Raw genomic sequence first — 15,276 nt, 5'->3', positions numbered from 1 at the left:
TGGAAGAGTTTCTCTTCATCTCTATCTTACTAAGAAAATATTTTTATCACCAGTGGGTATTGAATTTTGTCAGGTGAATTAATGAAATTTCTGCATCTATTGAGATGATCACAGGCATTTTATCATATGTTCTGCTTATATGGCGAATTACATTGAAATTGGAATTTTATGTTACATCAACCTTATATTCCTGATATAAGATAAACTTGGAAGTGATATACAGTATCATCCTTTCTATACAATGCCATATTTGACCTGCTAATATTTTGTTAAGAGTTCTATGGCTATGATCATGAGAAATATTGATCTCTAATTTTCTTTTCTTATAATGTCTTTTTCAGATTTGGTATCAAGGTAATATTAGCCCCATAAAACTAGTTGGGTACTGTTCCACACTTCTCTACTTTCTGAAAGAGCTTGTGTGAGTGATTTTATTGTATTCTTAAAAGTCTGACAAAATTTACTAGTAAAATAATCTTGGTGAAACATTTTCTTTAAATGTATATTTGTGGATACAAAATAAATTCAGATTCCTTCATAGATAAAGGGCTATTCATATTTTCCAGTTCTTGTGTCTATTTTTGTTACACTGGATTTTTGTCCATTTCATGTATGTTTCAAATTTACTGGCATAAAGTTGTTAATAATGTTCCCTTATTAGCCATTTAACCTATAATGATATATACCGTTTCATTCTTGATACTGGTAATTTGTATTTTCTTTCTTGTTTTCTTATCAGTCTTGGTAAGGATTTATCAATTCCATTAATCTATTCTATTAATCTATTAGACAAATGTTTGATTTTAATTTTCTATGTAGTTTTCTATTTCACTGATTATTGCTCTTATCTTTATTATTTCCTTTCTTTGACTTACTTTGTGTTTAATTTGTTCTTCCAGCTTCTGAAGGTAAAAACTTAAATCATTAATTTTAAACCTTTCTTCTTTTCTATGTATTTAAATATATTGGTTTACTGGCAAGCACTGCTTTAACTGCATCCTACAAGTTTGATACGTTGCATTTTGTTCACATTTAGTTTAAAACATTTCATAATTTCACTCGTAATATATTTTTGACCCAAGGACTATTTTAAAGTATATAGCTTGATTTCTAAATATGTGGATTTTTATCAGATATATTTGTTATTGATTTCTAATAAAATTTATTGTGTTCAGAGAACATGCTCTGTAATATTTCAAACTTTTGATATTTATTGAGATTTTTTATGACCCAGCCTTTGGTCTATGTTGGTAAGCATTAAATGTGTACTTGAAATTATATTCTGGTACTTTTGGAGATAGTGTTCCATAAATGTCATTTCAGTAGAAGTGGTTACCAATGTTCAAATTTTCTATATTATTAATCTTTGGTTTGATTGTTCTGTCAATTACCAAGAAAGGTGTGTTACCATCTTCAATTATGTTTTATTTATTTCTTTGCTTAGTTTTCTCAATTTTAGCTTCAAGTTTTCAAAGTTCTGATATTAGGTACATAAACATTAAGTGCTGCTAAGTTTTCCCATTGACCTTTCAAAATGTTCCTCCTTATATCTGATGTCATGACATGTCTTGAAGTCTACTTTATCTGATATTAATACAGTCACATCAGCTTCTTACACTTACACTATTTCCACATTATCTTTTCTTCCTTCGTATCTTTGTATTTACATTTATAGTGTATGTACTGTGGATTAATGTAGAGCTGGGTCTTATTCTTCTGTCCAGTCTGAAAATCTTTGCCTTTAAGTTAGGATGTTAATTAATGTATACTAAATGTAATTATTGATGTATTTGGGTATAAATCTACTGCTTTGCTATTTCTTTTCTATATATCCCATCAGTTCCCATCAGTTTCATGTTTCTGTTTCTCATTTTCTGTTTTCTTCCTTGAGTTCATGAAATTTTTCTTTAGTGATCCATTTAAATTTCTTTAATGGCCCCTTAGCTATACCTTCTTGTACTTTTAGTCAGCAGTTGGTCTGAAGATTACAATGTGTGCTTAGCATAAGATGAAGTACTCAGAGTTAATACTGTACCACTTCACAGAAAGTGTAAGAAAAGTATAATTCCATCCCATCCACCACCCTTTCAGTATTGTTATATGTTTTACCACTAAATATATGTAAGCCCAAGAAAACAATAATTTTTGTATTAAATGGTTACATTTTCTAGCTCTTTGATGAAATTAATATAAAGAAAAAAGTTTTATATCATTCTTTCCGTATTTACCATTTCCAGTGTTCTTCATTCTTTCCTGTATATCCAAGTCTCAATCTGGTGTTATTTTCCTCCAATCCAAAAAACTTTCTTTACCATTTCTTGAATACAGGTCTGACAACAAATTCCCTCCATTCTTATCTGAAAATGTCTTCATTTTCCCTTCATTTCTGAATAATATTTTCATTAGATATAGAATTATGGGTGGATAGTTGGGTTGGGTTATCTTTTTATTGGTGAGTTCTAAAAGTTATTTATATGTTTTGAACACTCTACTCTTATCAAATGTATAATTTGCAAATATTTTCTCTCATTCGGTAAGTTATCTTTTCAATTTCATTGTAGTGTACTTTGAAACACAAAGTGTTTTATTTTGATGAAGTCCTCTTTACCCATTCTTTCTCTGGTGGCTAGTACTTTTGTTGTACGTCTAGAAAACCACTGCCTAATTCAAGGTCATGAAGATTTACACTTACGTTCTCATCTAAGAGTTTTATGATTTTAACTCTTACATTTAGTAGTTTAATCTGCTTCGAGTTAATTTGTATATGTTATGAGGTAAGGACCTAACTTCCTTCTCTTGCACATGTCAATCCAATTGTCCCAGACCATTTGTTGCAAAAACTACTCTCTCCCCATTTTATCGTCTTGGCAATCCTGTGGAAAATCAGTGGCCACAGATGTATGAATTTACTTCTGTATTGTCAATTCTATTTCATTGATCTAGATGTCTGTCTTTTTACTAGTACAATACAGTCTTGATTACTGTAGCTTCACAGTACGTTTTGAAAATGAGAAATGTGAGTTCTCCAATTTTGTTTTGTTTTTTCAAGATTCTTTTGGTTGTTTGTAGTCCCTTGCATTTCTGTACAAATTTTAAATCAATTTGTACAAAAAAATTTCATTTTTGCTCATCAATTTCTGCAAAAAATAAAGAAGCCAGCTGATATTTTGATAAGGGTTATACTAATCTGTAGATCAGTATGGGGAGTGTCATTATCTTAACAATTTAAGTCTTCCAAATTTATGAACACAGGATGTCTTCCCATTTATTTAAGTCGTCTCTAATTTCTTTCAATGATATTTTGTAGTTTTCAATGGAGAAGTCTTCTGTTGCTAATATATTTAACTCTTTTTGATGCTAACTTAAATTGAACTGTTTTTAAATTTCATTTTTTGATTGTTGCTTGTGAAAAAATATGCCATGATTTTTGTATATTGATCTTGTATCCTGCCACCTTGCTGAACTGATTTATTAGCTCCAAGTGTTTTTGTGCATTCCTTAGGATTTTCTGTTTAAAAAATCATGCCTTCTTGATGGTTTTACTTCTTCCTTTCCAATATAGATGTCTTTTCTTTTTCTTTCCTAATTGCCCTTCCTAGAACCTCCAGTACAATGTTGAACAGAAGTGATAAGAGTAGGTATCTTTGTCTTGTGCCTGATCTTAGAAGAAAACTTTTTGGTGTTTCGCTGTTAAGTATAAAGTTAGCTATTTTTCACAGATGCCCTTTATGAGGCTGAGGAAACTCCTTTCCACTCTTAGTTTATTGGGTGGTTTTTATCATGAAAGTGAGTCAAATCATTTTTCTGTGTCTATTAAGATGTTCTTGTGCCCTTTATTCAATAAATATGGTGCTCATGTTAATTTTTCTATGTTGAACCAAAATTACATTTTTGGGATAAATACCACTTTGCCATGGTATAGTTCATTTTATTAGTTGATGGATTCAGTTTGCTAGCATTTTATTGTGGATTTTTGCATATATATTCACAATGGATATTGGTCTGTAGTTTTCTTTTATTGTAATGTCCTTTTTTGGTTTTGGTATCAGAGTAGGCCTGGCCTCACAGAATGAGTTGGGGAGTGCTCTGTCTTCTTTCATTTTTTGGAAGAGCTTGTGAAGGATTGGTGTTAATTCTTTGTTAACCCTTTGGTAGAGTTCACCACTGAAGTCATCTGGTCCTCAAATTTTCTCTGTGGGATGTTTTTAAGAACGAGTTAATCTCTATATATTATAGGTCTATTTGATTTTTTATTTATTCTTGAATCAGTTTTGGTATTTTGTGTCTTTCTAGAAATTGGTCCACTTGAACTAAGTTATTTGTTAGCATGCATTTGTTTATATAATTCCTTATAATCCTTTTTATTTTGGAAAGGTTAGTAATATTGTCCTCTCTTAATTTGAGTCTTCTTTCATTTTTTTTCTTGGTCAGTGCAGATAAATATTTGTCAATTTTTTTTTTCAGAGTACCAACTTTTAGAGTTGTTATTTTTCTCTATTGTTTTATTATTACTTTGGAATCATTGGTTATTTAGAAGTAATTTAATTTCAACATATTTGTGAATTTTTTTCTGTTATTGATTTCTAGTTTCAATCTACTGTGGTCAAATAACATACTTTGTATTATTTTAACCACTTTATATTTATTAAGAATTGTTTTATTGTCTAACATATAGATCTACCTTGGCAAATGTTCCATGGGCACTAGAAGAATGTGTTTTCTGCTGTTGAGTGTTCTACATACATATCTGTTAGATGTAGTCTGTTTATAGTGTTCTTCAAGTCTTCAATTTCCTGATTGATACTGTCTCATTGTTCTACCTTCTATCATTATTTGGTAATTGAAGTCTCTCGTATTGTTGAATTGTCTTTCACCCTTCAATTTTGTCACTTTTTCCTTTGTGTATTTCTGGACTCTGCTGCTTGATGCATATATGGTTATAATTATTACATCTTAATGAATCAATCCTCTTATCATTATGTCTTTCGTTAGCAACAATTTCTGTCTTGAAGTCTATTTTATCTGATAGTAATACAGTCATTCCAGCTCTCTCTCAGCTACTGTTTGCATGGTATATCATTTTCCACCTTTTACTTCCAACCTATTTGTGTATTTGAATCAAAAGTGTGTCTCTTGACCAGGCATGGTGGCTCACACCTATAATCCTAGCACTTTGGGAAACCAAGGTGGAAAGATTGCTTGAGCCCACGAGTTCAAGACCAGTCTGGGCAACATAAGGAGATCCCATCTCTACAAAAAATACAAAAATTTGTTGGGTGTGGTGGTGCATGCCTATTGTTGCAGCCACTCAGGAGGCTGAGATGGAAGGATCACTTAAGCCCAGGAGGTCAAGGCTACAGTGAGCTGTGATTACACCACTGCACTCCAGCCTGGGCGACAGAGTAAGAGCCTGCCCTTAAGTAAGTAAACGAATAAATGAATAAATAAAGTGTGTCTCTTTTAGGAAGCGCGCAGTTACGTATTTTTATCAATTCTGTGAATCTTCATTTTAATTGGATTGTTTTATCAATTTATATTTAATGTAATTACTAGTAAGGTAGGATTTATATATGACATTTTGCTAATTGTTTTCGATATGTCTTAGGTCTTTTTAAATTTCTCTATGTCTACATTGCTGCTTTCTCCTGTGTTAAATATTTTCTAGTGTATCATTTTAATTCCCTCATTCTTTCTTTTGCTATATTTAAAAATGTGTTTGCTTAGTGATTGTCCTCAGTGTTGCCATGTTAACTTATAATAATTATCTGGTTTGGATCAACCAACTTAATTTCAATAGTATACAAAAACTGTGATCCGTTCCCTCCTTTCTCCTATTTGCTATTATTGTTATACAAATTATGTCTTTATACATTGTATGTCCAGCAACACAGATTTATAATTATTGCTTTATGTAGATGTTTTTAAAGTTGGATAAGAGAAAAAAAGATTTACAAACAAAAAAAAATTACATTTGTACTGTCCTTTACATCTAACCATGTAGTTACCTTTACCACTGCTGTTTATTTCTTCACATGAATTTGAGTTACTGTCTAGTATCCTTTCATCTCAGCCTGAGGGACTCCCTTTATTATTTATCTTAGGGCATGTGTGCTAATGACAAATTCTCTCAGTTTTTGCTCATTTATAATTCATTTTAAGGATAGTTTTCTAGCTATACAATTCTTTATTGACAGTCTTCTTTCAGCACTTTGAATATATCATCCTGCTACTCCCTTCTGGTCTCTGTGGCTCTTGATGAGCAATCAGTCATTAATCTTGTTGAGGATTCTTTGTACACAATGTACATAATGTACATAATATATCTGTAGATACAGATATATTTGAGTTTATTCTTAGAGTTCCTTGAGCTCCTTGGGAATGTAGATTAGTGTTTTTAATCAAATTCATTAAGTTTTTGACCATTATTTCTTCTAATATTCTTTCTGCATCTTTCTCTTTTCCTGGAACTCCCATTATGAATCTGTTGGTAAAATTGATAGCATCCACAGGTCTCTGAGGTTCTGTTCATTTTTCTTCATCTTTTTTTCTTTATGTTCCTCAAACTAGATAATCTCTGTTGACCTGTTTTCAAGTTTGCTGATTCCTTTTTTGTTAGATATAGTCTGCTGTTGAGCCTCTCTAGTGAATACACACACACACACACACACACACACACGCATTGCATCTTTATTGATATTCTCCATTTGGTGATACCCTGCTCCATACTTTCTTTTAGCTCTTCACACATGGTTTCCTTTAGTTATTGGACCATATTTTAAATATCTGATTTAAAGTCTTTGTATAGTAAGACTAAAGTCTGGGCTTCCTCAGGGGAAGTTTGTATTGACTGCTTTTTAAACTACTTATAAGCTATACTTTGTTTTTCTTTACACACCTTGCAATTTTTAAATTAAAACTAAACATCTTAAATAATATGGCAACCCTGGAAATGATTCTCATCCCTTTCCAGGGTTTGTTGTGGTTGCTGTTTGTTGTTATTTGTTTGTTTAGTGTCTTTTATAAACTAATTTGTAAAGCTTGTATTCTTTGTCATTGTGGCTACTAAAGTTAAAGTCTCTGACCAGTTAGCTTAGTAATCAGCTAATGATTACAGATTTTCTTAAGCACCTGAAACCAATAAGTTTCCTGATGCTTGCAAAGGGTCTCTTTGTGCACATAGGGGCACATCATAAACAGTCAGGTGACAGATGGCAACTCTGCCTTAGCCTTCACTTTCTGTTTGTACAGTCCCTCAAGGTTAGTCAGAGGTGAAAGCTTAGGGTATTTTTCGATATTTTCAGGACATGTGCATAGCCTTGAGCATGAATAAAGCCTTACTCAGGTGGACAGCCTTCTAGATTCCTAGGAATATGTCAAAGCTTTTAAAGTCCCCTATGATCATCTCATCCCTTAACTTTTCTTTTAAGGTTTTTGGCTAGCCTACTGTTTGCTCCAACTGTTACTGTCTCAGGCAGCTGTGATGTTAAGCAATTGCCTTTGATTTTTTTATTTTTACTTTTTAAGAAGCAGAGTCTCCCTATTTTTCCCAGGCTGGCCTTGAACTTCTGGGCTCAAGCAATCCTCTCACATAAACCTCCTGAACAGCTGGAACTACAGGTGTGCACCACTGCATTCGCTTTCCTCTGATTGTTTTTGACAAACACCCTTGAGATAAGGCTATTTGCACTGTGTAAGCACCAAGACAAACCAAATAAAGACAGTTTTGCAAATGAGGCCTTCCAGGCAGCCACCAGACTGGCCAATAATGACAGTTCCTTGGGAATGGGGCTTTGAAAATGCTCTAACACTATTTCACCCCCCCCCCCCCCCAAGTGGCTGACAGGTTGCTGGTTTTCATTATGACTGTAGGACGTTGGTTTTTAAGGCTACTGCAGAGCTGAGGATGAGGGATGAGAATAAAATTAAACTGTAACAAAGCCTACTATTTTGACTAAGAGTCAGCACTCTTAAATAAATGCTCCTTGGATTGTTGAAAGCCTTTGGTTAATTTTCAGAGCTAAGACAAAGCTGATTCTGATAATTTTTTTGTGTTTTCATTGCTTTATGGAGAAGATAATTTTCAGAGGCCTTTACTTCATCAGTTTTGCTGATGTCTCATCTCAGTTTTCTTCATTCTGCTTTTTAGACTGAATAATTGCTAGTGACCTATCATCAAGTTCACTAATACTTTCTTCTACCATCTTCAATGTGTTGTTGAGCCCATTCAGTGAATTTTTCATTTCAGATATAACAGTTTTCAGTTTTAGAATATCTATTTGGTTCTCTTTTACATTTTCTATTTATCTGCTAAGCTCCTTCCAATTATTCATTCATTATGCCACTCTTTACTTTTAAGTCCTTGAGCATTTTTATAATAGCTACTTTAAAGTATTTTTCTGCAAAGTCCTACATTTGATCATCTTAGGGTCTATTTTTATTGCCTGATTTTTCTTTTGATCATAGGTCACATTTTCCTATTTCTTTGAATGTCTAATATTGTTTTTATAGTATTTTGGCCATTTTGCGTGGTATATTACAAATATTCTGGATTCTGTTATCCTTTTCTCAAGAATGTTGATTTCTGTCCTAGTAGGTAGGTAAAATTCTGGCTGATTGCATTCACCTTGTGAAGCCTTAGTTTTATACTTTTTAAGGGAAAATTTGTTTGAAGCTAGCCCTTAGACTTAGATTGAAGCCTTAGTCCTAGGGTATAGGACTAGCTTTTCTCCTATGGTATAACCTTTGTGAGGTTTCAGGGTAAAGCCTGAGATATTTGCCAAGGTCCTCTTAATTTGGTGGGATTCTAACTGTGCCTTCTCTGTGGTGTCTATCAGTTGAAATGTCTGCTCAGTTTCTTCTTCCTTCCAGCTGTTACTTTCCTCCAGGGTCCTTGAAGGCTCCTTTGTAAATATACAGTTCAGGAATTGACCAACATTTTGAGATAATTTATATGCCAATTTAGGGGCTCCCTCATTTCTAGCTTCCTCCTTTCTGGGACTTCCTCCTTCAATTTTTAGCCACTCTGATAGTCCTGAACTTTGTGCTCTGATATATCAGGCCAATAAGACTGAAGCTTTCTAACAATCCCTTCACATGATGTCAAGTGACAACCTTCGGGGAAAAAAGGGGGTTGGGGTAATGTTACACAGTACAGAACTATTATTTCAAGCAGCAAATCCCTCCAGTTTCTGTCTGATTTGTGTTGCTCTATAGTGCCTTCATGAAGTTTTTCCTATTTTGACTACAGTTTATAATTGTTATGCATGGAAAGGTTTGTCTACATTAAGCTACTCCACCATTCCTGAGACTAAAACTAGTCCTGTTAAATTATTTTTCACTTGAAAACTGACTTACAAATATAATGAAACTTTGCTATCAGTCTTATTTCCTATAAAACAGAATATGTTTTAAGATGAGTAGGAGTTTCAGAACTATAATATAGAAGGGATCTTGGATCCAGGAGATTTTTCTTGAAGCTCTATGTACATGGTAAGCACACTACTTTTAGATAATGTTATATTTATTTGAATGGTGGTGCAATGAAGTATTGTGGTATACTGGGGAAGAGTACTGTGGAGAAAGATGAGATGACTCAAATTCCCAAGTCACTCTGGTAGGTCACTGGCTGAGATTCTCTTTGAAGAGGTATCATTATTAAAAGACCAAGAAATAATCTTGACCGAAATAAAGGACCATATAGCATAGACCCTGAAGAAAGAGTTGGAATGAGGTTAAAGTATATTAGCATAAGAGTCACTCATATCTACACTGAGCAACCCATATGGATTTTAACTGAACAAGTTGCGAAATATTAGGCAACTTTTTTTTTTTCCGTGCCATCTTCAAGGTTTGCAACAAATAATAGTGCTTAATAGTAAATCAATTTTGAGTTAACTCATTGACAAATTAAAAGAATTCCCCATCATATTTCCATTTGATAATATGTCATCTCTATTGGGTGGCCTTCTCTCAGTGTTATTCTCTGGTTTTCCTTTATTACACTTACTAAAACATGAGATTATATATTTTTGTACTTATTTGTTTAACTTTCTTACTGAAATGTGAGGACAACAGTCCTTAAGCAAGACATTGATCACCATTAAAGATTAAATTTAGCCCAAATTAATTATACTAAGCCATACTTAAATGAAAGTATGTCCATCTTTTAAACTGGATAATATGGACATTGTTTTTCTACCATGCCTATTCAAATCTTCCCTTTACCCAGATGACTCAAGCCATTGAAACCTCTTTGGTATCTCGGATCTATATAAATTTAAAAAGTATTTTTAATATCCAGACTTTGTTAAATCCCATTTAATCCAAGTGGTAAATTTTAAGTACAGTATATACTTTCTAGAAAATAAATAGGATAACTATCAATATTATCAATATTAAGATCAACAAACAATAACAGATTATTTCACTTAATTTTAGCCCTCCTTTGAGTTATTAATATTCTAATGTAATAGACAAGAAAAGTGTAGTTCAGAGAGGTTAAGTGACTTGGCCAAAGTCACACAACTAATAAATGACCAGGTCCTATAATTGACTAGCGATCATTCCATTATACTATAGCTCTCAGAGTTATTTGGAAGAGACCTTTAAACAGTAACAAACCAGGTGATGGAAAAACTTAATAATTTATTATAGGTTCAATATAAATATTTATCAACATTCCATTCTGATTCTTTCCAAAATATGAAGTCAAATAGATGGGCATATTTTCATTTAAGTATGATTTAACTAAATCAGACTAAATTTAATCTTGAACAATGGTCTATGTATTTACAAATGTTTCAGAATGTCAAGACACAAAAAGAATATCTATTCATTTAAAGACATGAAGATCACATTTTTAAACGTTTAATTTCCTCACAAAGCGGTATTACTATATTCTTTATCTTCTTCCTCTCTCACATTCCTCTTCCACCAGACACCCATTTACCATTACTCAAGCCGCCACCTGTGTTGCTTAGCTCTGCACTTAACCTTCCCCCACTGTAGAAGACAATGGTGTTAGTGCATACAAGCTGATTGCAAATATTATACGACTTCAAATCCAAAGTAATGTGTGAGATGGACATGAAAACTTCAAAATTGTTCCCCCTGCCCCCCTGCAGAACACACAGGACAAATGTGGTTAGCAGGGCCTATCTTGTTCTCTGATCACTAATTTCAACAAAGAGGAAGTCCAAAGAGTGCAACTGCCAATGGTAAAAGGAACCCTTTACAAGAAAAAGGAAAGGAAAGGAAACTTTGTGAATAACAGTATAGCCATTTTTAACAATGGAAAACACTCTGGGCTACCACTTCTCATGCTTCTACTTAGGAAACATTTTTAGGTGATGACTGATTCTGGACCAAAACTTCTTGAACAACCTACGCTGACTCAGTTGTCCCTTTTCTTTGATTCTGACTTCGCACCTTCCATCATGCTCCTGCTCGGCTAAATCTTTCCAGCCTTACCTGTTGTTCTAATCACAGACCTGGGCTTTCTACCTTCTGCCTCGTTCTTATCCATCCCATACTGACTTCTCTCTTTCCTAAGGCAAAAAAAAAAAAAAAAGGCTTCTTCAAGTCTACTCTCCCGTGGTAGATCTGCCTCCCACTACACTCTAATAAACTCAAGTTGAAACTTCTGTCACAGATTCAGATTCCTTCTCCCTTCTGGGGCATGGACTGTAGCCTGCGCCACCAGCCAGCTCTGTCTCTTCCTGTTTCGGATCCTCCTCTCAGACCCGCATCTTCCCTGCATCTTCTCTCCTCCTGTGCCCGCTCAGACCATCCTCTAAATGTCCTCAATTGTCAGACGCACATCTCTGCCCCTTTCAGGCTCACGGTCCCTCAAAAGTCCTCTCCTCTCAGATCCACTGCTCTTTCTTCCTCTGATTCCTTTGCCTCCCAGACCCACACGCCCCTCAGACCCATGCGCCCCTCGACCGCCCTCTCCTGTCAGACCTACACCGGTCACCTGGACCTGCCTCAGACCCTGGCTCCCCTCGGGCCACCTCCCTCCTCAGACCCACGTCCCCTTCAGGCCACCTCCCTCCTCAGACCCACGACCGCCGCAGACCACCTCCCTCCCTCAGACCCACGCCCCCCTCGGCCGCCCTCCTCTCTCAGACCCACACCCCTTACCTGGACCCCCCTCAGACCTAGGCCCCCCCTCAGACGACCTCTCCCCTCAGACCCACATCCCCCTCAGACCACCTCCCCTGTCAAACCCACGCCCCTCACCTGGACCCGCCTCGCGGAGCCGATCTGCGTCTGCTGCACGAAGGGGTTAGGCACCGGCGGCGGGAAGAAGGACGCCTGACGGGGCACCATGGGTGGCCGCAACCCTACGTTCCCGACGCCGGCAGCTGGCACTGTGGCCGCCACTGCCGCCGCCTGGGCGCACCGGCTCATGGTCGAGCCGGGCGTGGAACCCGGCCGAAGCGACCTCCTCGGGCGCTGCAGCCACTACTGAGCCGAAGACCCACTAGAGTCCCAGCCTACGGCGACGCTGGGGAGCCTCTGCGCAGGCGCTGAAGTTACCTAGAAGCCAGCTGCTGCCGCCCTGCCCCTTCGGCTCTGACACGCCCCAGGCTCTGGCCACACCCCCTCAGGCATCTGGCCCCACCCCCTTGGTAATATAGGCCGTCTCCTCGGAGAGGAATGCTTTTCCTTCAGAGCCAAGACCTTGAAGGGTACCCCAGGATCCCTAACACTCCACAGCGAGACACTAGGCAGAGTTCCCTGCTTTAGCGTCAGGCGGACCTGGATTTTCAGTCCCTTTTACTGGGCCTGTGACGTTGGCCAAATCACTATCTCCATGAACCTCAGTTGCCTTCTGTAAAATGGAGATAAATGTATTCTCAGATAATCAGAACTTGGATCCAGTAATGCCATTGAGCAACCACTTCCCCTGGGCTGTTCCATTAAGTGAACTAATATTAATACACCCATGATGGCACTAGGGGTGGAATTTGTTTCACTCAAAACATAATGGACTGACAGGGGAGAGATGGTCCTCCAGAGGAAAACTGAGCTACTATTACCGGAAAAGGCAAAAATTACAGTTGCCCTCCTCGCTAGATGAGGAACCTGACCAGAAAAGGGAAATGTATTGGGCTGTGGCTCCATTTCACACTGAGGAAGTTCAAGCCTGTTTGGACCTATGTAGGTGCTCGTGGGGGTGGGAGGGCAGGGGTTTGTCCCATTATCTGAGGACAGTTGATCAACCCTGAGTGGCTGAGAGTTAAAGGAAGGAGATGATAATCAACTCATCCCTACTGATCAACTCTGCTCACAGCAGGCAGGAAGGCCAGGATGAAAATCTGAGTCTGAGCCCTGGGGTTCTCCAAAATTACCCTCTGAATCTCACAATCTTCCAGCCCGACCACATAGATGTGTGACCCTGAGTCAGTCACTTAACCTGAGTTTGCTTCCTTGTCTAGGAATGAGAGATTTATTCTAACTCCATAGAATTGTAGCAAGGATTAAATAAAATAATGCATGTGTAGTGTTCATAGAGAAACACTGAAGAAATGGCATGTTTTAAGCATTATTATGCCACTGACTTTTCTCTCAATGTAACATTAGTAACAGTGTATTACAGCCATGACAGAAGATTCCCCAGTCTAGGGGGTCTTCAAGTTGGGACTGGCAGACCCTTGAGACTCTTTAGCCAGATACCTGCACAGAAAGATGTGTTTCCAACTGTCAACAACCTAAGCCAGGCCAGGTGTCGTGGCTCACGCCTGTAATCCTAGCACTTTGGGGGCTGAGGAGGATGGATCCCTTGAGCCCAGGAGTTCAAGAACAGCCTGGGCAACAAAGTGAGACACCCCCCTCCTACTGTGTCTCTAAAAAAAAGTAAAAAGTTAGCTGGCTGTGCTGTTGCATGCCTGCAGTCCCAGCTACTCAGAAGGCTGAGGTGGGAAGATTGCTTGAGCCCAGAAGATCGAGTCTGAAGTGAGCTATGATCATGCCATTGCACTCCAGCCTGGGTGACAGAGCAAGACGCTGTCTCAAAAGAAAAAAAAAAAAAGAAGAAGAAGAAGAAACAAAAAGAATCTGAGCCAGAAGGGGCAGGCCATGGGAAGATAAAAGATAGAAAAGATGGGGCCGGGAGCGGTGGCTCATGCCAGTAATCCTAGTACTTTGGGAGGCTGAGGTGGGTAGACTGCCTGAGCTCAGGAGTTTGAGACCAGCCTGGGCAACAGGGTGAAACCCTGTCTCTACTAAAATACAAAAAAAATTAGCCAGGTGTGGCAGCGTGCACCTGTAATCCCAGCTACTTGGGAGTCTGAGGCAGGAGAATCGCTTGAACCTGGGAGGCGGAGGTTACAGTGAGCCGAGATTGCGCCATTGTACTCCAGTCTGGGCGACAGAGACTCCAACTCAAAAAAAGAAAAACAGAGAGAGAAACAATGACATCAGGTTCACTGAGGAGGTCACCTGTAGAGTTCACTCCTTACCCACCTTCCTCACCAGCCCCATCATAAGAGGCCAGAAGCAATATACTATCAATCAGACTATCAGAACCAGAAAGGGCCTCAGAAAAACCCCAGGCCTTCCATTTCTGTTCAGCAGTAGCTCCAGAATTTCTATATAGATTAGGGGTGGGTAGACTGGTAGGGAAGGAGTAAGGAGCTTATCCATTAATACCAGTTGTGTTTAGAAGCAAGCACGTTATTTCTCCCCTAGCGGTGTTTACCCAGCGTGGTTGTAGGGGTGGGGGAGGGTAGCAGGAGTGGTTTTGAGGGTGGCAGAGGGTGGTGGAGATTCTGGTTTGAGGGCTAAAGCTCCTCTGCTAGGCTATCCTTTGGCCTTGTAGGTCCCTAATAGCTATGGGACCCTGGAAAAATCACTTCTCTTGAGCCATCAGTCTCTTCATCAATAAGATTCAACTAATAATAGCCTCTTTCTATTTATGTGGTTGGAAAGGTTAAATTAAGTGATACAAGAAAAGTGCCTTGCACATAGAAAGTACTCTATTAATGGAGGAGGATATTATCTTTGCTGTTCATTGTTATTAGTAGTAGCATTAAAACTGATATGATTGCTAATGAAGAAACTGAGACTGAAAGAGGAAACAAACCTTGAACAGATGCCACAATAAAGCAACAGACTTGCTGTTTCCTGGGGGCTCTTTCTACAGGACAGAGGGACTAGAGCTTACTCTCCCTGAGGTTCTCTTGCTGTTTACTTTGGAAGCTCTGACCTTTCCAGCAGACACCATCACCTGTGCCCTGCAGGGAGCAGAGATTCAGACTTCTTAAGTTGTCG

General features: G+C 37.7%; 1 protein-coding gene across 2 annotated transcripts in view; it reads right to left on the bottom strand.

The window, feature by feature from the left end:
• Nucleotides 1–15,221, bottom strand: part of LPCAT2 (lysophosphatidylcholine acyltransferase 2) — a 78,286-nt gene extending 63,065 nt beyond the window's left edge. For both annotated transcript variants that reach the window (XM_007993330.3, XM_038008470.2), the window contains exon 1: nt 12,241–15,221. In XM_007993330.3, coding sequence (XP_007991521.2) covers nt 12,241–12,411 — 171 coding nt within the window. In that variant the 5' untranslated portion in view covers nt 12,412–15,221. The remainder of the gene's footprint in view (nt 1–12,240) is intronic.
• Nucleotides 15,222–15,276: the final 55 nt, after the last annotated feature.

The sequence above is a fragment of the Chlorocebus sabaeus genome, chromosome 5 (genome assembly GCF_047675955.1).
Source record: "Chlorocebus sabaeus isolate Y175 chromosome 5, mChlSab1.0.hap1, whole genome shotgun sequence".
NCBI lineage: Eukaryota > Metazoa > Chordata > Mammalia > Primates > Cercopithecidae > Chlorocebus > Chlorocebus sabaeus.
This window is presented reverse-complemented; position numbering and strand designations above follow the sequence as displayed.